Raw genomic sequence first — 26,417 nt, 5'->3', positions numbered from 1 at the left:
TGATGAGGCAACAGTTTGTTGCGAAAGCTTGAATTTTGTGTGTATGTTTGTGTTTGGATGTGTGTCTATCGACGTGCCAGCGCTTTCCTTTGGTAAGTCACATCATCTTTGTTTTTAGATATATAAGTATTACACTCCTGGAAATTGAAATAAGAACACCGTGAATTCATTGTCCCAGGAAGGGGAAACTTTATTGACACATTCCTGGGGTCAGATACATCACATGATCACACTGACAGAACCACAGGCACATAGACACAGGCAACAGAGCATGCACAATGTCGGCACTAGTACAGTGTATATCCACCTTTCGCAGCAATGCAGGCTGCTATTCTCCCATGGAGACGATCGTAGAGATGCTGGATGTAGTCCTGTGGAACGGCTTGCCATGCCATTTCCACCTGGCGCCTCAGTTGGACCAGCGTTCGTGCTGGACGTGCAGACCGCGTGAGACGACGCTTCATCCAGTCCCAAGCATGCTCAATGGGGGACAGATCCGGAGATCTTGCTGGCCAGGGTAGTTGACTTACACCTTCTAGAGCACGGTGGGTGGCACGGGATACATGCGGATGTGCATTGTCCTGTTGGAACAGCAAGTTCCCTTGCCGGTCTAGGAATGGTAGAACGATGGGTTCGATGACGGTTTGGATGTACCGTGCACTATTCAGTGTCCCCTCGACGATCACCAGTGGTGTACGGCCAGTGTAGGAGATCGCTCCCCACACCATGATGCCGGGTGTTGGCCCTGTGTGCCTCGGTCGTATGCAGTCCTGATTGTGGCGCTCACCTGCACGGCGCCAAACACGCATACGACCATCATTGGCACCAAGGCAGAAGCGACTCTCATCGCTGAAGACGACACGTCTCCATTCGTCCCTCCATTCACGCCTGTCGCGACACCACTGGAGGCGGGCTGCACGATGTTGGGGCGTGAGCGGAAGACGGCCTAACGGTGTGCGGGACCGTAGCCCAGCTTCATGGAGACGGTTGCGAATGGTCCTCGCCGATACCCCAGGAGCAACAGTGTCCCTAATTTGCTGGGAAGTGGCGGTGCGGTCCCCTACGGCACTGCGTAGGATCCTACGGTCTTGGCGTGCATCCGTGCGTCGCTGCAGTCCGGTCCCAGGTCGACAGGCATGTGCACCTTCCGCCGACCACTGGCGACAACATCGATGTACTGTGGAGACCTCACGCTCCACGTGTTGAGCAATTCGGCGGTACGTCCACCCGGCCTCCCGCATGCCCACTATACGCCTTCGCTCAAAGTCCGTCAACTGCACATACGGTTCACGTCCACACTGTCACGGCATGCTACCAGTGTTAAAGACTGCGATGGAGCTCCGTATGCCATGGCAAACTGGCTGACACTGACGGCGGCGGTGCACAAATGCTGCGCAGCTAGCGCCATTCGACGGCCAACACCGCGGTTCCTGGTGTGTCCGCTAAACCGTGCGTGTGATCATTGCTTGTACAGCCCTCTCGCAGTGTCCGGAGCAAGTATGGTGGGTCTGACACACCGGTGTCAATGTGTTCTTTTTTCCATTTCCAGGAGTGTATTTTAGTTAGATATGACACTATCCATTGGTTTGCTGTACCATTAATTCCATAAAACATCAGTTTATTCACAACAATAATGTGATTTGCATAGTCATATACCTCAGGAAGTCACAGACAATACCAGCAGGTGCTATTTTGTTATTTAGCGCTTATAAAATATGGTGAGGGAATGTGTTAATGGCATTCCAATTCGAGCAACTCTTCTCAAATCCCAATTGTGATTTACTGAGAATACCATTGCTGCTCAGGTGGAGTACTATTCTAGAATACATGGCATTCTCACAAATTTTGAAAAATGATGTCAGAAGTGAAACAGGTCAGTAGCTATTGAAATCTCTCCAATCACCTTTTCTTACAGAGGAGTTTAACAATGGCATATTTCAATCTCTCTGGGAAAATTCCTTGAGTTAGGACGCACATTTCAGAAAATGAGAGAGCTTATTATATGGGAACAAGGAACAAGTCCTTAGTACTCTGCTGGAAACCACATCAAACCTGGATGAGTTTTTATTCTTGAGAGAATATTATCTCTAATTTCAGAAGAAGTAGGTGAGATGTCCATATGACTGAAATTTATGTAAGTTTCTTGTTCAATACACTCTCTTAGTTTTTCCTCTTTACCTGTTTGTCCCTACATTTTTTTTATTACATTTAACAAATGTGACACTACTCAACAGCCCTTTTGTATCTGGGATGTGATAGTTCAATTATCATGTATTATGATATGTAGAATCAGAATTTGTATTTAAAAATGTTCTATCACATATGATTTCTGAATTTTTAAGGGACACCACCTTATCAAAGATATCTCCAGTGTCAGGCAGGAGTGTCTATGAGCGTGAAAGAGGAGAAGGCCTATGTCAGCAGCAGTTTAGCTACTGGCAGGGCTTCCCCAGCTCTACAGACCTCAGCAGAGGAGCCACAAAAAAAATCCACGTCCTCCAGGGTACTGTTGGGTGAGGGAGCTGATAACCCCACACTGTAAGAATGTCATATTTGGGAACCACAACAAGAGACTGCATGCAACATCAAAGCATGACTCTGGCAAAGAAAAATAGTAACATGGAATATACGAACAATGTTGAAACCTGGAAAAATGACAGCTGAAGAGATCATGAAATTTAAGTACAATCAAACAATGGAAAATCCAAGATGGAATGTAACAATATCACGTGAAGTAAAGTTGCTACTCACTGTATAGCGGACATGCTGAGACGCAGATAAGCACAACGAAAATATTTTCACACTTAAAGCTTTTGGCCAATGACCTCTGTCAACAATACACACACATACGCACACACACACTTACAGAAATGCGGCTCACACACATGACTGCACTCTCAGGCAACTGAAACCACACTGTGAGAAGCAACACCAGTGGATGATGGGAGTGGCGACTGGGTGGGGGAAAGGAGGAGGCTGGGGAGGGGAAGGGGAAGGATAGTATGATGGGGATGGCGGACAGTGAAGTGCTGCAGGTTGGGTGGTGGGCAGGGGGAGGTGGGAGTATGGGAAAAGGAGAGAAAGAGACAGAAATAAATAAAGAAAAATGAATAAATAAATAAAAAAAATAAGAGGAAGAAAAATAAAAAAAGATGGGTACGACTATGGGCACCTGCATGGCACTATCCTATGCCGACCTATTCATGGGCAATCTAGAGGAATGCTTCCTAAACACCCAGAATCCTAAACCCCTCACCTAGTTCAGATTCATTGATGACCCTTCAAATCTGGATCGAGGGTGAGAACATCCTGCCCACATTCCTCCAGAACCTCAACAATTTCTCCCCCATTTGCTTCACCTGGTCCTACTCAACCCAACAAGCCACCTTCATAGACATAGACCTCCACCTTGAATATGGCTACATCAGTACCTCCATCCATATCAAATCTACTAACTACCAACAATATCTCCACTTCGACAGCTGCCACCCATTCCAGTCCAAGAAGTCCCTTCCGTACAGCTTAGCCACCTGTGGTCATAGCATCTGCAGTGATGAGCAGTCCCTCTCAAAATATACAGAGTCTTTCACTGAATCCTTCACTGACTGTAATTATCCTCCCAACTTTGTACAAAAACAAATCTCCCATGCCTTGTGTTTCCAGTCTTCCACCACCACCCAAAGCCCCACCAACCAGCCACAGAGGAGCATCCCCCTGGTCACTCAGTACCACCCAGGACTGGAGCAACTGAATTACTCTCTCTACCAGGTTTCGATTACATCTGGTCATGCCCTGAAATGAGAAATGCCCTGCCCACTATCCTTCCCACCCCTCCCACTGTGGCATTCTGCAGTCCACTGAACCTATACTCATCCATCCTTACACAACCCCTGCTCCCAACCCCTCACCTCATGGCTCATACCCAATCCCTTACCTCATGGCTCATATCCCTGTAATAGGCCTAGATGCAAAACCTGTCCCATACATCCTCCCACCACCACCTACTCCAGTCCAGTCACTAACATCACCTATAACATCAAAGGCAGGGCTACCTTTGAAACCAGTGGTCATGTGGTCTACAAGCTAAGCTGCAACCACAGTGCTGCATTCTATGTAGGCATGACAACCAACAAGCTGTCTGTCTGCATGAATGGCCACCGACAAACTGTGGCCAAGAAACAAGTGGAACACCCTGTTGCTGATATGGATCCTTCTCACCAACAACAGCTTTTCTGAACTGCACAGGTAGGAACTCTCCCTGTAATATATCCTACTTTCCCGTAACCTTGCTGGCCACAACCTTCATTAGTTGCTGTCCTCACCCATCCAGCCCCTTCCCTGCTCCCATTCCAGCACTTCACAGCCATCATTCCACCACCACACCCAGTCTTTTTTAATTTTTATTATTATTATTTTCATTTTATTTACTTATTTATTTTTTTATGTATTTCTTACTCTCTATTTCTCTCCTTTTCCACTACTTTCCCCCCCCCCCCCCCTGCCCACTGCCCAACCTGCAGCACTTCACTGTCCACCATCCCCACCATACTATCCCTTGCCCTCCCTGCCCCAGCCTCCTCCTTTCCACCACCCAGTCACCACTCTCATCATGCACCAGTGCTGCTGCTCGTAGTGTGGTTTCAGTTGCCGAGATTGCAGTCGTGTGTGTGAGCTGCATTTGCATGAGTGTGTGTGTGTGTGTGTGTGTGTGTGTGTGTGTGTGTGTGTGTGTGTGTGTGTGTGCGCGTGTATTGTTGACAAAGGCCATTGGCCGAAAGCTTTAATAGTGAAAATCTTTTTGTTATGCCTATCTGTGACTCAGCATCTCCACTATGTGGTGAGTAGCTACTTTCCTTCTAATAATATTGAAGTTTAAGTACAGTACTGCGGAACTACAAGAAGTGAGATGGCAAGTACAAGGTAAGGCAGGTGTGCATCATCAGTGTTCTCTGCTGGACCAGAAAGAAGAACAGGCCAATGTGGAAGAGGATTTATAATGACTAAAGAGCTTTGGAAAAGTCTTTTAAAATTTGAACTGTTAATGAAAGACTTAGTATGTTCTGGCGTGACAAAAAGTGCTGGCACAAAGATGAAGAATGCAAGAGCAGAGAAGGCTGTAAGACAGCGTCAGCCAATAGTCCACTGACTAGGACAGCACCAAAACAGGAGCGGCCTCCTTAGGAAGAGAATACAAGTGCCGCTCTTGCCAACCTCGGCTGCAGAGGAGTGGTAGACCGTCACTAACAGAGAAGACGCACACTAGAAGAGCAATAATCCTATACTGAGACTTGTGCCTTATATCAATTGCTTACATGGACATTGTATATAGCGATGGACACTAATTGTTTGCATGTCACCCATCACTTGAGACATGTTATTTTAATACAAAGTTAAGGATTGTCAATCTACTTTATTGTAACAAAAACCATTAATGTGATTTGCTGGAATTGTTGTATAGCTATCTGAGGAAGCAGCATCCTTTAGGCACCCTGTAAGAGATGAGTGGGTAGGACCCCACATAGTAGCTAAGAATAAAATGGAAATTAAGGAGTATAAAAGTAATAACAGCATACACACCAACAGAGGAAGCAGAAGAAGTAATTAAAGAACTGGTTGATGAAGATCTTGTCCAGTGCAGTACCCAACAATCAATCTTTCCTTCTCATCCCACACGGTAAGTCTCCCCTTACCTGGGCTTCTGGGTGACTTTACTGCTGAATTCTACCCCTTTTCCTAAACCTCTCCAATCCTTTTCCTTCACCCCTCTTCCTTACCCTTTAATCCTTCTGCCAGAAGAACAAACCACTGGTTCTGAAGGCATATGTAAACGCTTTTTTTATGTGTGTTCTCCTGCTGCCGCTTGGTGATTAGATTTTATATCTAGCCAATTACTATATACATACTAAGTGGTATTGCGTTCTGAATATGTACTTCTTGTTTGTTTCAATTCTGTCACTGTTCACCCGTACTGTTTTTGATTCTGCTGTCTATGAATTCTGCACCCCAAAATTACAGAAATCCACTCATTTCCTAACCATATGCAGAAAAATAGTTCAAATTAATTGACTAGTGTTATTAAACACACCTGCTACTTGTGACTAATCATTTATAGCTGCTCCATCCAAATTAATAGTGATGTTTCCTGTTTCTCATTTTACTACATTACATACAGCCTTACATCTCTTGTCAGAATTACTGATTTCTGTCATAATATTCTTGTTCCTCCATTTTTTAAAAACTTTTCTTTGTAGATTTTTTGAGTAATTTTTGTATTGCACAACTACTGCAGGATCTTTCTTTTCCTTGCCAACAGATAAAAATATCTTTTCATTTCACAAGATAATTTAATCTCCCTGATGATCCATGGTTTTTTACACAGTTGTTTAGTGTCCTTACTGAGTAGTGTAGGTGGAAAGCTATTTTTGAATAATTATATTAATTTATTAAGGAACAAATTAAAAATTTTACGTCAATGTTTGGCTCATTATAAATTTCATCCCAGGCCATCTCTTGTAAACTCTTCTTAAAATTGTTTGTCCTCGAATCATTAATTATTCCAACTGATTCCCACTGGTGAGTATCTATACTGTAAGGCACTATCTCATTTATACTAATCAACTGTGCATCAAGCTCAGAGAGAGCATTTGTTGCTGGGTATATAGTTATTTTCTTGTTTCGGGCTTCGTCAAGAGAAACACTACCAATTAGGGTCCTACTGTCTTTATACATCCTGTTGAAAAATTAATTATTGAGATAAAATTGTTGGATCCAAATAAGATTTCCAAATCTTTTTCCTATTAGAATCCTTTAGAAAATTTAAACTGAAATCACCACAGACTATTAATTTCTTTCTGCTGTCTGGCTGATAGCATAGTAGGGAAACCATATTCCTTACAAACAGTTCAAAATTTCCAAGTGAGGACCCATATACAGTTACTGTCACAAGTGAACAATTGGTCAGTATCAATTCACAACTACATAATCTACTTATTTAAATGTTTCTAAATTTGTGTTCTGTCTTAATGTATGTAACAATCGATTACCAGGTAATGCTGTTGAGTCTGAGGTTTTCAACATTCCTGCATACAGGAATTGTAAGACATTAGATGCAACAGCCAAGAGACTCACTGGCACAAAGTTAAGAAAAAAGTCAATTTGTGTTGTTATGTGGGGTGTCTTAATTAATACAAGAACACAGGTCGTGTAGGACACAACTGAGTACTATCGGTAAAAGGGAGAAAGAAGATCTCATTTTATAAATTAAGTTGAAAGTAAAGGTAGATATAAACCATAACATGTCTGCATGCATAAAACCTGATAAAATATACTTTACAAATTATGAATGAATTGACTTCTTAGGTAGTTTTTCAGTTACACACTCTGCTCACCATTTACATGGCGTATTTTGTAATGATGCAGAAAGTGTCAGTTTACAGCCTACTTAACATCTTTCATTTTGTATATGGGAATATCTAAACAATTTCACAAATAACATAACAATCCTTGACATGTCTGTACTAATTGATGGTCTGCTTATTCCACTAAATATAGCACGTCACTGCTACAGATTCATCTCAAGTTTCCCCTATCTCACCTCTTCCATTATTTATACATGAGTAATAATATTATTAAAAAGAATGTGGGTGGGTTCAGTCTTCAGTATTGACTCTCATAGACTTGACTCTGTGATCAAACAAACAGAAATTCTGAAGTGAACTGATGACAGGAGAATAATTCTTTTTTACGCTAAGTTTTTGTTACGTCTAAATGATATGTTTTTCCTTTTGTGGAGACACGATTACCTGGTGCGGGCGAGGCAGAAGGCTCTTGATATGGGCAACATGCTGCAACAACACAGCTCGAGAGGCAGCATACAAGGGGCTTTCCAACTCCTGCATTTTCTCCTGAAGTTCTATGCATGTTGCTGGATCACTGTAACTTGCCTGGGGAACTCCAGCATCTTGGTAAGCCTGTAATAAAATAAACCCCATACATGCATGCCAACTGCTGAGACAGAAATCAGTGCAATTTCCTACATTGTATACATTCTTTCTAATGTTTGCATGATGTCATCCGTATATTAAACATCCTGTTTTTATCTTCACAAGTAAAATGCAAAATTAACAAAAATGTTAAACAAACCTAGATGAGGTTCATTTAATGAACATCACATAAACAAGTAGTACAAACAGAGCCTCAAGACAGAATATACCATAATGAGAGATGTCACAAGGGTACACTCCCACCCCCTGAATAACATCATAGCAAATGAAACTCCAAGGTCATATTTGACAAGGAGCAGAAACTGTGAATAGTTTCATTTACTTCACAAAAATAAAAATTACAAATTGGCAATATAAAAAAATACAGCTAGAAAAACATTTCGTATTTATAATACTAGAATAGGTACTAGCATGCGTATTTAGTATTACCTTTCAGAACAAAATGTTGCTACATGTCCTGAAAGAGAGAGGAAACAACTGGAGAGCATGATACTAAACAGGAATTAAATAACTGGAGAGCATGATACTAAACAGGAATTAAATAACAAAAGTTACCAAGGAGCTGAGGCCAATCAAAAAACAATGGGAAAGGAAACATGAAACTTTACAATGAAATGAGATCTGATAACCAGAAAAATAAACAATGATTCAGACAACAGCTGACATGTCACATAAAGAGGAAGGTTAGATGAGAATAGAATTCAAGGTGAAACAAAAATGGGTGGCAACAAAGAATAATGAAAGAAGAAGCAAACAGTACATGAACCAAGGAAAGTAGAGATGTGAATAGTTTTAAATAGAAGACAAATTAGGAAAAATTAAGTGGAAAGTTGCAATAGGCACAGAAGGGAAAATGAAAAGTAATGATTAGGGTATGACGGGGCCAGGTGCATGAAGGGAAAGCAGAGACATGTGGCAGTCCATAAGAAGAACCAGTTTTAAAGATAGTATTCCTGGCTGTACATGTGATGAAACAATCACCACTGCAAATATGGGACCTAAATTAGTGTTCCTCTGCAACACGACAGATATGACCATGGTGCCTGTTTCACCCTATTTGCTATTCTAATGATACCTTAGAATTTTGCAGGGGCTCACTCACAAAACACAGCATGTGCTTGGTTCCTGCCAACTACTATATCTCAACTTCTGAATCACTCTCGACATTGATTACTGCCTTACCTCTTCCTCAATTTTTCCATTTATTTTGCGTTTTTCATGTCTCTTTTCTCCATGAGCACTACCTACAATTATATTACATATTCAGCCTCATTTCTTCCATCCCCTTTCCCTCTTTCAAAAACTAAAACAATATATCATTGTGAATGCAATATATTCTATGTGAATATGCATATACTACCATTTGGCAAATAGAAACTTTTTCTATCAAATTTTGATTGAAGCTATAGTTTCATACGCTAATAAATATAATTTACTGCAGTTTTCCATTGATTATTCATTACATTACCTTATAAAGCATAATATCAAGTAGGAAAAATTACATATTTCAGAATCTATTAGCAAAACATTATACTGCTTTAAAATGCATATACATTGCATGACAAAAAAACGCAACACATCCAAAGACCAGCTCAGAAGTCAGCACAACTTTGGACACATAACTGGTAGGTATGTAAATGATTATAGCTAGAATTCTCTGCACAAGGTAGAATGACCACCAGAGCATGTTAGCGTTGTTTATGTTTAGTTTTGTTACCAGGCCCGGTAGAGTATACAAGGGGCAGAAACAAGACAGATTTTGAGTGATCATTGTGAAGAGCATGTAGATGCCACATACTCATCTGAAGCAGCACTATCAGCACCTAAAATAGTTTGAAAGTGACCTCACTGTGGAGCTCCATTTGGTTGGCTGATCGAATCATGCAATATCAAGGTTTGTAGGACACTCAGATGTGACAATGGCATTGTGTTCAGTGATGAACTGTGATTCTGCACTACCCATGACCACCATTGGTGAGTATGGTAGCAACATGGGGAGAGGCACCAGTCTTTCAATGTTTTGGAGAGGCACAGTCATGTTATTCCTGGTGTTATGGTTTGAGGGACCATCACGTATGACTTTAGGTCATGTCTCCTAGTGATTGACACAACTCTGAGGGCACAACAATACATCACAGACATCCTGCATCCCCATGTGTTTCCTCTCATGTGACAGTACTGTGGTGCCATCTTTCAATAGGGCAATTCTCGGCAACAGGTGGCAATGTCTATGTGATGCTGAGGTACTCCGGTAGCCAGCAAGATTCCAAGATCTGTCCCCAACAGAACACATGTGGGAGCATCTCAGATGTCTACTTTGTCCCAGTGTCAGTATGTGTGGTACCAGGCACCAGTTGCAAAAGCAGCTTGACTCAAGAGGTGATACAATGGCTTAATGACACCCTTCCCAACCAAATCAGTGCAAGCATCCTGGCCAGAGGGGGTGCAACATCATACTGATCAGTGGGCTCATAATGTGAAATTATTTATCAATTTGACTCAATTTTATAATCACCAGAATAACATCACATACCGTCTCAACAGAGATTTCATTTTGCTTCCTCCTCCCCTTTTGCTTGCTTGCATTGTTTTGTAGGCAGTGTAAATTTAAAATATTTTAGCTGAATTTTCAGCAGTTAGGTCTCAACTTTGCATTTTATTTTTGTTGATTTGTAATATTCATATTATTACTGTAATGGAAACAATAATCAGGAAAAGTCCACAGCTCGTGGTCTAGTGGCTAGCATTGCTGCCTCTAGATCACGGGTTTCCATGTTCAATTCCCGGCCAGGTTGGGGATTTTATCAGCCTGGGGACTGGGTGTTTGTGCTGTCCTCATCATTTTATCATCATCATCATCATTCATGATAGTGGTTAGACTGTACTTTGTAAAAAAATTGGACTGTGTAAAAGAAATTGGGAGTTTGTACGGGTGGTGATGACCGCACAGTTGAGCGCCCCACAAACCAAGCATCATCATCATCATCATCATAATCAGGAAAGGTAACTACTTATTTGTAGCTGATTGAAGAACAGTGCAAAGACACAAACATGACAGCACAGACTCTTTTGCCAGCTTATGGGCTATCACTCTTTTTTTAATTCCAGTATGCCTGCGCATGTGTGATGCCGCCCCCCCCCCCCCCCCCCTCCCATTGCCTGCTCCCTCCCCACACACACAATTATATTTATTGTAGTCTGCTTGAAGTATATCAGCAGCAGCAAATTCACATTACTTACAGAACTATCATGATGAGCTGAAGTTTTGCATAGTCAGAAAAGCCTTCATTACTTAATTTTCCCAAATAATTCCATACATTACTCCATCCCAGCAAGGTTCTGTGGTTGAAAGGAAAAAGAGTCAAATTGTAAATTCAAATGCCTGGAGTTCAGTCCCCATCTGATCCTAGGATTTTTTTCTGTCACTTTCATTTCTTTCACCTCTGGCGATCATTAGCAACTGTAGTTCAGAGTCCACATTAAAATGCTGGCCCCCGGTAACTGGCTAGTTAAGTCAAGTCACAGGTCAGAGGTTGGCACCCCTTCCAATAGAACCATGCCCCATAAAGCGCTGTTGTACTCTTCAGCCCCCCCCCCCCCCCCCCCCATATATAATCCTAATGTCCAACCTATTTACTTAGATAAATACAAATTATGGTACATAGTGTGATACGTTTTCTGAATAATGAAGTTTAGATTACAGTTGTATTTACTTCTGATGACCAGTTTCAACCTGTACTGGCCATCTATGACCAACTTTTAGATCTGAAGACAACCTATACTGACTGAAACCATTCATTCAAAAAATAAAATTGCAATCTATGCTGCATTATTCAGGCAATTTGAATATAAAGAGCATTGTGGTGACTCCACAACAGCATAATGCCATTTTTCAGCACTGATAAATTTGTAATTTATTGCAAAAAGGACCTTATAATTACCTGGAGAGTCAGCTGTGTACCCAACCGTATGCAGTGCTGCAAAATTTTTGGACTGACTTCTTTGCAGCTCAGCACCAGCAGTACGTCCTCATACTGGAGCTTGCTAAGAAGGCGGGCTGAGTCACGTCCAGACAAACAGCCCTGAGAGCATCTGAAATCAACACAGCATCTCAAGTGCTCTGCTTCGTATAAAGGGTTATTCAAACAGATGGATCATTTAATTTTCATTTCATGAAACAGAAATTGCATACCAATGACCTACACACAAGTGGAAAGAACAGAAACTAAAGTTTCGATTACAACCACCAAAGAGCCAATGGTTGCGTACACCACCACTGCAGTGCTCACATAAAAAGGATGGCAGTTGTGAGTTAAGATGGCTTACTGTGCAGCATAAGGTTTTCCATGTTCTCAAGTTCAAAAGAATTGAATCGTCATTTGCAGTATAGAGGGTTTTTGTCTCTGATTTGGCACTGAACCACCAACTAAGAAAAGCATAAGCCATTGATTAAAGAAATTTTTGACAAACTGGGTGTCTCTGAATACCTCAACCAATTGTATGTTGAATTTTGAAATGCAGTTTGCTCAACCTGTGCAAGCTCTCATTAAAAATGGCACAAAAAAGCATACTGAATTTTGTGGTGACATTGTGAGAAAGGGTGAGGATTAAATGTTTCTCGCAAACCCTGTGTAACACCGCAACATGAGAGGGACTCATTAAATCAAAATCTGTGTTGTGCCTTACTGCAAAACAAAGTTTATCAGTCTTTCTTTCTTTATTTTTTATTTTATTTTTTGGAGAGAGAGTACTGTTAGTAGAATAACATACATGGGCATGTTGGAACAACGGCTTTTTCCTCAACTTACTGAAGATCCACAAGACTTCATTTTTCAACAGAATGGACATCCAGCTCACTGGTACTTTAACGCCTAAGCATCACTGAAACAATCCCTTCCTCAATGAAGCTGGAATCACAGGGAAAAGAAGAAATCACTCAAGTGATGGTCATCGATATCTCCTGATCTCCCACATGACTTTCTCGTGAAGCTTTGTAAAACAGGTAGTTTGCATCCCATCTCTACTAAAAACTATGCTCAACCTCCTGCAAGACAATATCACAGATGACATGAACTCAATAAAATAAGACATGATTCTTAACATGGGGGATGATACCCACTTTGATGTTTGCCATGCAGCAGGAGAGAGACATACTGAACATTTGTAACCTTTGTTTGTAAACTTTAAAGTATCACATTTCCATCTGTATACAGATTTCTCATAATCAATTTATATTTTATGAAATAAAAAGTAATGAAATTGGGTACGTATTTTTTCAATAATGTTGTATGTTGTCATTTCTGCATGAAAGTACTATTCATCAACAACAACAACAATAACAATATTAAGGACTAGTCTTGTTGGGACTTCCACCTTCAGTGTTATTTTGTGATATAAAATGAATGTTAAAATGTCCAGACAGAAATTCACTTCATCATTGTTAGAGAATTTTATTAAGACTCTTCTAATTCATGAACATTGACTATTAGTACCTTGAACACTTTTGTAATCACCAAAGTTCAAGTTTCTAGTTCCACTATGACTACACGGTATTTAAATAGATGTTCTGATGCAATATTCTTTCACAAAAAGCTCAAATAACATAGACCTGTGGTAAATTTAACATTCTAGTCCTTTGTATAACTTAGTGCTACAGTAAAAAGGAAATCTTTGTTCATCAATCCAGATTGTGTAGTTTACAGGTGAAGTTATGATAGGAATACATCACCAACAGATGTTTTGTATCATGCCGATGTTTCTTGAATAGACTGCAACAGCATTCTCTGAGCTAAACGACCTTATATATGTTACAGTTAAAATAATTGTACTGCTGGTTTATTAATAAAATAATACATTTGATAAACATTGTGTTTTCTCCTTTAAGCTGTAAAAATTATTTAATTTTTTGTTCACTGTGATTGCAATTTTGAGTTGCTTCTCATCTTCAGGTAGAAATCTCAAATGCAGGTATGCACACAGGCATTAATACAGCCACTAATCCGAACACCAAGCACGTATGAATGGTGTGCAAGTCATGGAGTAAACAAATAAATAAAAAACCAGATAAAAACTATGACAGCAACATATTTCCTCACATTTGTTAAGGTCCTGTACTTGACAGTTAGATAACAAATGTGATGGGCAGACATATGAAGGATATGAACACATCCCATGTCAAACTACTTAATACATTCAGGTTTCATAGATTTTATTTCCATCCATGCTGTAAATCTGTCATTAACATAAAAGCAAGTCTACTGTAAATGTTAGAAACTACACGGATTTCATGACTTCTGAACATCCTTCCCACCTTCCCACTGCCAGCGACTCTTCTACAATGACCATGAAAGGCAATGACTATGTTGGGGATAGCTAAATTGCATCTCTGATTTTTATCTGTAACTCTGCATTGGAAACTAACAGCGTTATATAACTTCCATGCTTGGTATGTTCTGTGAAATAAAGTCTATGTTCACTGATGCTAAATCACTTTGTAATTGTTCCCAACCATTTTCCAGTGCCAAAACCCAGGGAAAACCAATAGTGATGGGACCTCTTGGAATCTCTGAGACAACAACAATAATTTAACAGGACTTATACATTGATTCAGTATGACTAAAAGGCAGAATTTCTTCCTGCATAACATACAGCACACACACTCAATCATTTATATTTGTAACATATCAGCTTTTCACACAAATAACTATAGGAATAATATTTGTATAGAGGGTAAAGGAATAATTGCTAAATAACGTAACAAGTGCATAGCTCAACTTTAGCACAGAAGTTTAACATGATGACCTGTCAAGTGTTGCCACCTGTTAGTGACAATTACAGTGTTAATGTACAATTACAGCTGAACAGGAGCAAAGACATAGAAACAACCAAGCATCTCTCTAAGCTGAAACATACACGAGGAATGCAATGTTCTAATTCTACAAGCTTCATTAAGAAAATAAATTTGTTTGACAATTTCAGACCCAAACAGGAAATAGAATACATTAGCAGTCGATTGCACGAAACTACGGCTACTTGAACCTTGGACGATGCTATCCAAGACTTCCTCAATGATATGGAATATGAAGGCAACAGTTCAGCATGTGAAGACTATACACACTCTGTGAAGCGGGCATCCCTGAAGACAAAATACAATATTGAGGGAAGACTTTCAGATGCCATGGCTGACATGATACCTTCTGCATTTTCTACAAAGTGATGCAGTTACAGTGTCTGACTGCCACCAATCAAGCTAGAGCCATTTTCTAGTGACATGAAGCACTGAGCTCATTTCATTTCTAGGAACAGTTTGAATGCTCTATTGTGCAAATTCAAAATTGCCAGTAGTCCACAAACATGTATTTCATTGAGGGTATCTGGAGACGGAACCCAAGAAGGTACTGCTACAACTGCAGCTGCTTACAAACAAAACAAGGAAATTTCTTATGCCTTCTATAGGGATAGAAACAGAATTATCTAAGTGCATTTTGATTACCTGGAAGATGTCGCACTTATAACACCTGACTGCCAGAATGTCTTAACTTGATATTTATTGAATATAATAAGTGCATTCACGCTTTGCAGGCACTGGTGGAGGATGCAGAGGCTAATGCTAGAGTCTTAGCTCTACTTCTCGAGGAATTTCATGCTTCCTATTCTATTGAGGATAAGGTGTATGTAGAAGAATGACATCTTTTATGACACATATGATACACAGATGTAGAATTACATCCAAAATGTGCTTGTCGGATTGGCTCTGCTCCAAAATTCAGCCAACACTTTTTACTTGCCTCACCAAATAGAGATGAGAAAGAGACATGGAAGCACCAAGTGGCATGGCAATTTGACAAATCTTTGCACAAAAAGAACAGATATCATCCATGCCTCTATACAGTTTGTTTTCCAGACAGAAAACAGACATCTGACAATATTTTTCCGGTACAGAAATTATCATGATGGTTCAAATGAAGCAATCAGCATGTGAAGAAGAACTACTTCATGGTTCCCTTTAGCAATATTGTGGAAACTGCTAGTCATGCACCACTTGCAGTTTCCCACTGCATCTCCATTATTAGGCTCTAGCACTCACATGAACGACTTTGCAGCAGACACTGTGAACAAAAAGGGAGTGGTAAACTTTTAGTAAGAACTGACCTCACTCACGAGTCATATACAGTTGCATACGTCTAAATGGGCAATGGACTCTCAGAAATTGGATGGAATAAGGAAACCAGAAGGATAAGAGACCATGAGAACTCTACATGTGTTTGGTGTGTAGCGGCACTACCGTTTGGGATAGGAAAAGGCGGTTTTGGTGCAATATTTCTGAGCGCGCAGGTTACAGCCAGGTGCGGGCCTGTTTACAGTGAATTACACTCACCAGCATTTGTGAAGTACAATAAAGGCCACAGGGGTGTAGAACCACCGGAAAAAGTACATGCAGCAGTTTGCATGGTGCAGGTCACTGGCAGAAGGGGCCCACAGGCCAACCTAAGTGTTACGAGTACGTGACATGAAGCGGAGTATTTAGCAAAACAGAGGGGCACAGCTGCATATAAATAGGTGCCGGTTCACTAACAAAGCATTCAAGTGTGACAGCTCTCCTGGACGTTGGAGAATGTCACACCTCCGGCTACACGCACCAGCAGATGGGGCGCCAGCATTACAGTCCACGGAGGGAGGCTGGTTCGACCCTCTGAGGCCAACGCAGGTCATTCAAGTGTGGCAGCTCTCCTGGACAGTGGGGCGTGGCACACCACCGGCTACACACAGCAGCAGATGGGGCACCAGCATTACAGTCCACATCGGATCGCTGGTTCGACCCTCTGAGGATGACGCGGGGTCCGTAGCCAGCCAGAAGCGGGCCACTCCACGGCTCACTACTGCAGGAAGTCATCTTGGCTCCCAACACGCACCAAAGACATCCAGGGCGAGGGCCGCAGATTGCTGCTGGATCGCGGGCACTTGTTGTCGCCGCGACCCAAGTCATGGCGGCGGTGACACACGGCGCGGGCCACCTTGCAGTTGTCATTGGACGGCACTGAGGTAGCGCAGGACAAGGGCTGCTGAGTAGGCTTCCGGCGTAGCCCTGACATCGTCATATCAACACAGCCATACAAGGCCGACACATTAGCAGAGTTCTTAATGGGTTGCTAAAGTGGTGTTCTCAGCATTGCGAGACCTGGTGACGCAGACCGAGGGTAACGTGGCACTGTAGTTGGAAACAATAAATCACTTGGAACACTCGGAGTAGTCTTAATATGGTGCCTTCTATCTCTTCCCGCTACATTTGCTACTGTTGGTACAATCAGTGTCAGAAGTTGCCACTACAGGTGGAATACAGCACATGATACATTCTGTGAGGATCAGCATGATATCATTGATAAAATATGACAGACAGTGCCCACCAAAAACAGCTTTTTAGAAGAAAGACTAGTTTTTATAAGTCCTGGGCTTGGTAACCCCAGTATCCATAATGGAGAAAACTTTATTCAAGATACTTGACTGGATGGGATGAACTTCAGCCTTGGATCTTGCAACTCAATATTATACTTTCATTTCAGCCAAACCAAGCCTATTGTACATTTATATACCAAGATAGATAAAAAAAAACTGAAGAGGGAAGCATTTGCATAGCTAACACTTGGTTCAAGAATCATAAAAGAAGGTTGTATACATGGGAGAAGCCTAGAGATACTAAAAGGTATCAGATAGATTATATAACAGTAAGATAGAGCTTTAGGAAGCAGGTTTTAAATTGTAAGACATTTCCAGGGGCAGATGTGGACTCTGACCACAATCTATTGGTTATGAACTGTAGATTGAAACTGAAGAAACTGCAAAAAGGTGGGAAACTGAGGAGATGGGACCTGGATAAACTGAAAGAACCAGAGGTTGTAGAGAGATTCAGGGAGAGCATTAGGGAACGATTGACAAAAACAGGGGAAAGAAATACAGTAGAAGAAGAATGGGTAGCTCTGAGAGATGAAATAGTGAAGGCAGCAGAGGATCAAGTAGGTAAAAAGAAAAAGGGCTAGTAGAAATCATTGGGTAACAGAAGAAATTGAATTTAATTGATGAAAGGAGAAAATATAAAAATGCAGTAAATGAAGCAGGCAAAAAGGAATAAAAAAGTCTCAAAAATAAGATCGACAGGAAGTGCAAAATGGCTAAGCAGGGATGGCTAGGGGACAAACGTAAGGATGTAGAGGCTTATCTCACTAGGGGTAAGATAGATACTGCCTACAAGAAAATTAAAGAGACCTTTGGAGAAAAGAGAACCACTTGTATGAATATCAAAAGCTCAGATGGAAACCCAGTTCTAAGCAAAGAAGGGAAAGCAGAAATGTGGAAGGAGTATATAGACAGTCTATACAAGGGCGATGTACTTGAGGACAATATTATGGAAATGGAAGAGGATGTAGATGAAAATGAAATGGGAGATATGATACTGCATGAAGAGTTTGACAGAGCACTGAAAGACCTGTGTCGAAACAAGGCCCCGGGAGACAACATTCCATTAGAACTACTGACAGCCTTGGGAGAGCCAGTCCTGACAAAACTCTACCATCTGGTGAGCAAGATGAATGAGACAGGTAAAATACCCTCAGACTTCAAGAAGAATATAATAATTCCAATCCTGAAGAAAGCAGGTGTTGACAGATGTGAAAATCCTGAAGAAAGCAAGTGTTGACAGATGTGAAAATTACTGAACTATCAGTTAAATAAGTCACAACTGCAAAGTACTAACACAAATTCTTTACAGACGAATGGAAAAACTAGTAGAAGCCGACCTCGGAGAAGATCAGTTTGGATTCCGCAGAAATAGCGGAACACATGAGGCAAAACTGACCTTACGACTTATCTTAGAAGAAAGATTAAGGAAAGGCAAACCTACGTTTCTAGCATTTGTAGACTTAGAGAAAGCTTTTGCAATGTTGACTGGAATAATCTCTTTCAAATTCTGAAGGTGGCAGGGGTAAAATACAGGGAGCGAAACGCTATTTACAATTTGTACAGAAAGCAGATGGCAGTTATAAGAGTCGAGGGACATGAAAGGGAAGCAGTGGTTGGGAAGGGAGTGAGACAGGGTTGTAGCCTCTCCCCAATGTTATTCAATCTGTATACTGAGCAAGCAGAAAAGTAAACAAAAGAAAAATTCGGAGTAGGTATTAAAATCCATGGAGAACAAATAAAAACTTGACATTGTAATTCTGTCAGTGACAGCAAAGGACCTGGAAGAGCAGTTGAACAGAATGGATAGTGTCTTGAATGGTGGACATAAGATGAACATCAACAAAAGCAAAACAAGGATAATGGAATGTAGTCAAATTAAGTCGGGTGATGCTGAGGGAATTAGATTAGGAAATGAGGTACTTAAATTAGTAGAGGAGTTTTGCTATTTGGGGAGCAAAATATCTGATGATGGTCGAAGCAGAGAGGATATAAAATGTAGACTGGCAATGGCAAGGAAAGCCTTTCTGAAGAAGAGAAATTTGTTAACATTGAGTATAGATTTAAGGGTCAGGAAGTCGTTTCTGAAAGTATTTGTATGGAGTGTAGCCATGTATCGAAGTGAAACGTGGACGATAAATAGTTTAGACAAGAAGACAATAGAAGCTTTCGAAATGTGGTGCTACAGAAGGATGCTGAAGATTAGATGGGTAGATAACATAAATAATGAGGAAGTATTGAATATGATTGGGGAGAAGAGAAGTTTGTGGCACAACTTGACTAGAAGAAGGGATCGGTTGGTAGGACATGTTCTGAGGCATCAACGGATCACCAATTTAGTATTGGAGGGCAGCGTGGAGGGTAAAAATCACCGAGGGAGACCAAGAGGCGAATACACTACGCAGATTCAGAGTGATGTATGTTGCGGTAGGTACTGGGAGATGAAGAAGCTTGCACAGGATAGAGTAACATGGAGAGCTGCATCAAACCAGTCTCAGGACTGAAGACCACAACAACAGATCAAAAACACTGAAGAGGGAAGCATTTGCACCCATGTATTCTGTTATACTGCAGGCGAGAGTATGTTACAGTCTTGGATTTCAAGTGCACTGTAAATAGTCTCTCATGTGCAACTCATGTGTAGCACCCATGAGGAGCTGATTCAGTCTTTCCTTCTCATCCTACCTGGTAAGTCTCCCCTGACCTGGGATTCTGGGTGAGCTTTCTAAGCTGTACCTTTTTCCCAAAACCTTTCCAATCCTTTCCCTTCACCCCTCTTCCTACCCCTCATCTCTTCCACCACTGGCTCCGAAAGCTTGTAAAAGTTAAATCTTTTTGTTGGTGTGTTATTCTGCCACCACTTGGTAAGTAGATTTTTTTTATCTGTCCATTTATAATATTATATATAAAATCAAAGATGAGGTGACTCACCGAACGAAAGCGCTGGCAGGTCGATAGACACACAAACAAACACAAACATACACATAAAATTCAAGCTTTCGCAACAAACTGTTGCCTCATCAGGAAAGAGGGAAGGAGAGGGGAAGACGAAAGGAAGTGGGTTTTAAGGGAGAGGGTAAGGAGTCATTCCAATCCCGGGAGCGGAAAGACTTACCTTAGGGTGGCATGTTTGCGGAGGGAATGTAAATAAAACTTAATGGGGTCGTTGTGGGGGTGTTGTGAGGGTGACATGGTATTAGAAGGTGGAAAGTGTAACATGAGGTGAAATGAAAATGAAAATAAAAATATATGGGGAGAGATAAAGGTGAACCGGAAAGTAACTGGAGATCTGGAATGAAAAAAGGCGAAAAGGTGTTGGTTACAGCTGGGCTATGTTGGACTTGGGTTGGTAGACAACGATGTGCATAAAGGTTAGGTGGTTGTGTTGCCGCCAAAGCACGTTAAAGGACGGAGAAATTCGGGAAAATTTCGAAAAAACTGCGTGTAGTATATTAAAAGGAGTGGTATTGTGGTGGCAGATTATGAAAATGAGGCTAACAATTGTCTGACGAAGAAATAATGACGTTAAAACCTGTGGGAAGCGGCTAAAAATTTAAGTGATGTGGGAAAAACGGAAATGGAAATAAAGCGAAAGTTATTAGAACTGGCCAAAATGGTTGTTTAAAAGGTGAAAGGAGCTGTTTGTGAACTAGAAACGGTGGATATTATAGCGGCGGTAGTGCTGAAAGCGGCAAAAAAATTTTTGGTTATGGTTTGGAAGTGGGTTACGTATTATTGAGTATATATATAGGCGGGATAAAATAGTATAGCAGATTACGGTGAAAAGGAGAAGGTGAATACAAAGTGAAACTACTGGCAAAAACAGAAAGAGGAAAATAAGACGACAGAAAAGATTTCGAAATGCAACAGTGACAATAACAAACGTAATTGTTGGATTCAAATTTCGAAATGCAATGTTTACGGAGGGAATGTAAATAAAACTTAATGGGGTCGTTGTGGGGGTGTTGTGAGGGTATGTTTGCGGAGGGAATGTAAATAAAACTTAATGGGGTCGTTGTGGGGGTATCAATAACTGAATATTTTCATTGTTTCTTTGACAGATAGAGCGAAAGATTTAGTTCCTACAGGAATCTGCTGTGAGTCACTGCCCACATTCTCCAACTGAAAAGGAAATTTATTGACAGGACAAATTTGCACAGTGAATTCACGCCAAAAGAAATGGAAGCAACTTGACATCACTGGCCCAAGACTGTACAAGAGCAACGTTTTCTTAATGAAATCAAGGCACTCAAGAGAAACTTGCCACTACCGTACCCAAAGGACAGAAAATACAGAGTGCTAGAACTTCAAGTTTAACACACATATTTCGGAACGACACAACACATATAAGTCACAGAGTAAGTTGACAAGTAAGACATGTGTACTCGTTAGCATTCGAATGAGCACTGAGTCCCAGTCTAGCGGCCGCTGCTCGGCTGGCCGCTTAGGTGGCGCAGCTGCTGCATGGCTGGCAGACAGCGCCGCACGTAGAAGACGCGAGTAATTGCGTGGCGGCACTTTGAATGATCAGCGAGTCACAACACTTTTCCCCCATTTGAAATTGTTGCACTGGTCTTGATGGAGGTGTCCTGGAGATGGCGAACGTCCATAGGCGTTGTTTGACTAGCCGTAAAGTCTCGAGGAGGAGGCTTCCCGTATGGACGGAAGTGTCCCCGATGATAATGGGTCGAGATGACAGGACACGTAGGGGTCGAATCAGCTGGGGCCCCATGCACCAATCGGCCCATTGCGGCAAGTCCAGTTGATATGACAGGAGACATGGGCGATGTGTCGGTGTCCGTTGGAGGAGGAGGCGAGTAGATTTGCTCTGACAGAGGATGGTCCTCCGGTTCCTGCATGGGCACATCTCCTGGTGGCGTCCGTTCTGGTGCTGGCATCGCGATGACGGTGAGAGGGCTGCGTTGTGAGTATTGAGAGATGCCAAGATCCCGAGAGTCAAGTAGAGCCAAATGTGGTGTGGCGGCATTCGGAACAGGCGTTGCTGGCACACGAGGCCGAAGCTGGTCCGAATGACGAACTGCAACACCCGTGTCCGTCTGGATTTCATACAGGCGTCTGCCACGGTGTCTTAAGATGCGGCCCGGGCTCCATTTTGGCCGCCTCCCATATCCCCATACCCAGACGAGGTCGTCGGCGGTGAATCAGCCAAGTGAAGGCACCCGCGGCCGGGAGGTGGAAGGCCGCAGAAGATGAAGTAGCGTGCAGGGCTGTCGGCCATGTAAGAGCTCAGCCGGGCTGTGGTCCCCCATGGGGGTGAAACGGTAAGACACCAGAAACTGGAGAAGCGCGTCATCAGCAGCAGAAGAAGTCAGAAGTTACCGCATCTGAGGCTTAAATGTGCGGACCAGTCGTTCAGCCTCACCGTTGGGTTGTGGATGGAATGGCGGGCCCGTGATATGCGTAACGCCGTGACGAGCACAAAAATCCGCAAATTCAGAAGAGGCAAATTGCGGAGCATTATCAGTAACAAGAGTAGAGGGGAGGCCTTCCAAAGAAAAAACGCGGGAGAGAGCACTGGTGGTTGCCGCGGTGGTAGGTGACGTGCAACGGACAATGAAAGGAAAGTTAGAGTAGGCGTGAATTACGTGGAGCCAATAAGTACCTAAAAAGGGTCCCGCAAAGTCAGCATGAATGCGCTCCCAGGTCTGCTCAGGTGAAGGCCACGGTGACAAAGATGACTTCGGGGCAGTGGCCTGTGACGCACAAGGGCCGCAGTCAGCGACCATGTGTGCTATTTCAGAGTCGATGCCAGGCCAATACACATGACGGCGTGCCAGAGATTTTGTGTGAGACACACCCCAGTGCTCTTGGTGAAGGAGACGCAAGACCGAAGCACGCAAATACGCAGGTACCACAACACGCGGCGAAGCATTGTCAGTGGAGAGGAGGATAACACCATCCCTAGCCGTGAGGCGGTAGCACAAAGTGTAGTAGTTCCGCAACGGATCAGAAGTCTTAGCGGATGGGCGATCTGGCCAACCCTTCTGAATACAGCGTAAAACCCGGGAGAGGGTAGGGTCAGAACCCGTAGCAGCTGCCAGCCTGTCCCCAGTGATGGGGAACCCGTCCACAACCCGCTGCTCGGCAACATCCAGGTGGAAACACAGACGTTCGTCCCTATCGAATGCCTGATCAGGACCCATGGGAAGGCGATACAGAGCATCAGCATTGGCACGTTGAGCCGTTGGCCGGAAATGAATCTCATAATTGAAACGAGACAAGTAAAGAGCCCAACCCTGGAGGCGGTGTGCAGCCTTGTTGGGAAGTGACGTTGATGGATGAAACAAGGAAACAAGTGGTTTGTGATCTGTAACAAGATGAAATTTTGAGCCATAGAGAAAAACACCAAACTTATGAAGAGCACAAATAATGGCCAAAGCTTCTTTCTCAATTTGAGAATACTTTTGTTGGGCATCCGTGAGTGTTTTGGAGGCATAAGCAATGGATTGTTCCGAACCATCAGAAAAACGGTGCGCAAGGACTGCACTGACCCCATATTGAGAGGCGTCTGTGGCAAGAACAAGATGTTGGCCAGGTCGATAAGTAGCCAAGCACGGGGCCTGTTTCAGCATAGTCTTCAATTTCTGGAAAGCCACTTCACATGACGCGGACCAGTGAAAAGGCACGTTTTTATGCAACAGGCGATGCAACGGCTAAGCCACCGAAGCCGCAGACAGTAAAAACTTGTGATAGTATGCTATTTTCCCCAAGAAGGCCTGCAGTTTCTTAACAGATGTAGGGCGAGGAAGGGCATCGATCGCAGCGACAGTTTGTTGAAGAGGACGAATACCATCCCGAGAGAGTTGAAATCCCAAGTACGTGATAGATGCCTGAAAAAAATTGTGATTTCTGAAGATTACACTTAAGACCAGCAGTCTGTAAGACATGAAAAAGTGTGCGGAGATTTTGAAGATGTTCTTCAGTGGTGGAGCCAGTGACAACAATGTCGTCCATGTAATTGATACACCCAGGGACAGGGAGCAATAATTGTTCCAAGAATCGCTGAAAGAGAGCAGGGGCGCTAGCAACCCCGAATGGCAAGCGTTGGTATTGATAGAGGCCGAAAGGCGTGTTAAGGAGCAGAAACTGCCGGGAAGCAGCGTCGAGAGGAAGTTGATGATAAGCTTCTGACAGGTCAATTTTAGAAAAATACTGGCCTCCAGCAAGTTTGGTGAACAGTTCTTCAGGACGGGGCATAGGGTAAGCGTCGATGAGGCATTGAGCATTTACAGTGGCTTTGAAATCGCCACAGAGACGAATATCACCATTTGGCTTAGCAACGACAACGACAGGAGAGGACCACTCACTGGAAGTGACAGGAAGCAAGACCCCTGAAGTAGTGAGACGATCCAACTCCCGTTTTACCCGATCACGAAGGGCCACAGGAATGGGCCGAGCCCGAAAAAACTTAGGCCGAGCAGTGGGTTTGAGTGTGATATGAGCTTCAAAGTCGTTTGCACGGCCTAACCCAGGAGAAAAAATGGATGAAAATGTCGTCGACAAGGAATCCAATTGAGCATAAGGAACAGCATCAGAGACAATATTGACAGAGTCATCTATGGAGAACCCAAAAACGCGAAAGGCATCGAAACAAAAAAGATTTTCTGCGTTGCTCTGGTCGACCACAAATATGGGAACAGTGCGAACGATGAATTTGTAAGATACCTCAGAATTAAACTGTCCCAAGAGAGAAATCTTCGGTTTATTGTACGTCCGTAATTGCCGAGTGACAGGCGAAAGGAGTGGAGAACCCAACTGAAGATACGTCTGAGAATTAATTATAGTGGCAGCAGAACCGGTATCAGCTTGCATGCGAACATCTTGACCAAGGATTTGGACAGTGAGCAATAACTTCACTGAAAGGGAAGAAGTGCAATTGACAGACAACACAGAATCAGAATCAGTGTCATGTTCATGAACATCATGTATGCGGTCGGATTTGCAAATGGAAGACACATGACCTTTCTATTTGCAATTGCGACACACAGCCCAAAGTTGGGGACAATCCTCGCGTGAATGTTTCGTAAAACACCGCGGACATGAAGGAAGTTGCCGGGGGTTTTGCTGCAGTTTTTTTAGCGGGTTGTTTACGGCTAGGCCGAGGCTGCGCGTGGGAGCGCACTGCGGCCACATCGGCCGGCGGGGACGCGCCGCACGCATCGTCAACAGCGCACAGAGGTTGTATTTCCCCGACATCACACCACGCTTCTACTTGTGACCCAGCGGCGCGAGAAATTTCAAAAGACTGCGCAATGGAAAGAACTACATCTACAGTCGGATTCACCAACTGAAGGGCACATTGCCGAACTTCTTTGTCAGGCGCCGACCGGATAATAGCATCCCGTACCATGGAATCGGCATAGGATTCTTTGTGAACGTCAGTAACAAATTGACACTTTGGACTGACGCCGTGAAGTTCAGCAGCCCAAGCGCGATAGGATTGATGTGGTTCTTTTTGACAACACGAGAGGCTACCACATGCGTTTGCTATTGAAACTAGACAGACAGAAGTGAGCACATTTCAGCAAAGGACAAAGACGCAGGATCTTTCAAAGGAGCCAATTGCGACAACAACCGATACATTTGAGGTGAAATCCAGGAAAGGAAAGAGACATACATGGTTGTTCGTCCGTGACATGAAATGCCAAGAAGTGCTGTCGAAGACATTTTTCATAATCAGACCAGTATTCCGCCATCTCGTCGTAAGGAGGAAAAGGAGGTACAACCAACGACGAGAAACGCCCCGCATTTGACGCCGCAACAAAATCGCGAATCGCCGCTGTTAGAAGCGTTTGCTGTTCAAGGAGATTTTGCAATAGTTGCTCGACAGTAGCCATGGAACCCTGTGAGTCAACGGTGAAAAGGAAAAATCCCATCCTCGTCGCCTATTGTTAGAACTTCAAGTTTAACACATATATATCGGAACGACACAACACATATAAG

The 26,417-nt window shown here is 42.7% G+C and overlaps 1 protein-coding gene across 1 annotated transcript in view; it reads right to left on the bottom strand.

Moving 5' to 3' along the window:
• The window catches only part of LOC126473149 (huntingtin), a 516,516-nt gene that overhangs the window by 180,868 nt on the left and 309,231 nt on the right, over positions 1-26,417 (bottom strand). Inside the window, exons 34-35 of the mRNA XM_050100007.1 lie at positions 11,945-12,095; positions 7,803-7,970 (exon numbers count right to left, since the gene is read on the bottom strand). Coding sequence (XP_049955964.1) covers positions 7,803-7,970; positions 11,945-12,095 — 319 coding nt within the window. The remainder of the gene's footprint in view (positions 1-7,802; positions 7,971-11,944; positions 12,096-26,417) is intronic.

This window comes from Schistocerca serialis, chromosome 4, assembly GCF_023864345.2.
Source record: "Schistocerca serialis cubense isolate TAMUIC-IGC-003099 chromosome 4, iqSchSeri2.2, whole genome shotgun sequence".
Lineage (NCBI taxonomy): Eukaryota > Metazoa > Arthropoda > Insecta > Orthoptera > Acrididae > Schistocerca > Schistocerca serialis.
This window is presented reverse-complemented; position numbering and strand designations above follow the sequence as displayed.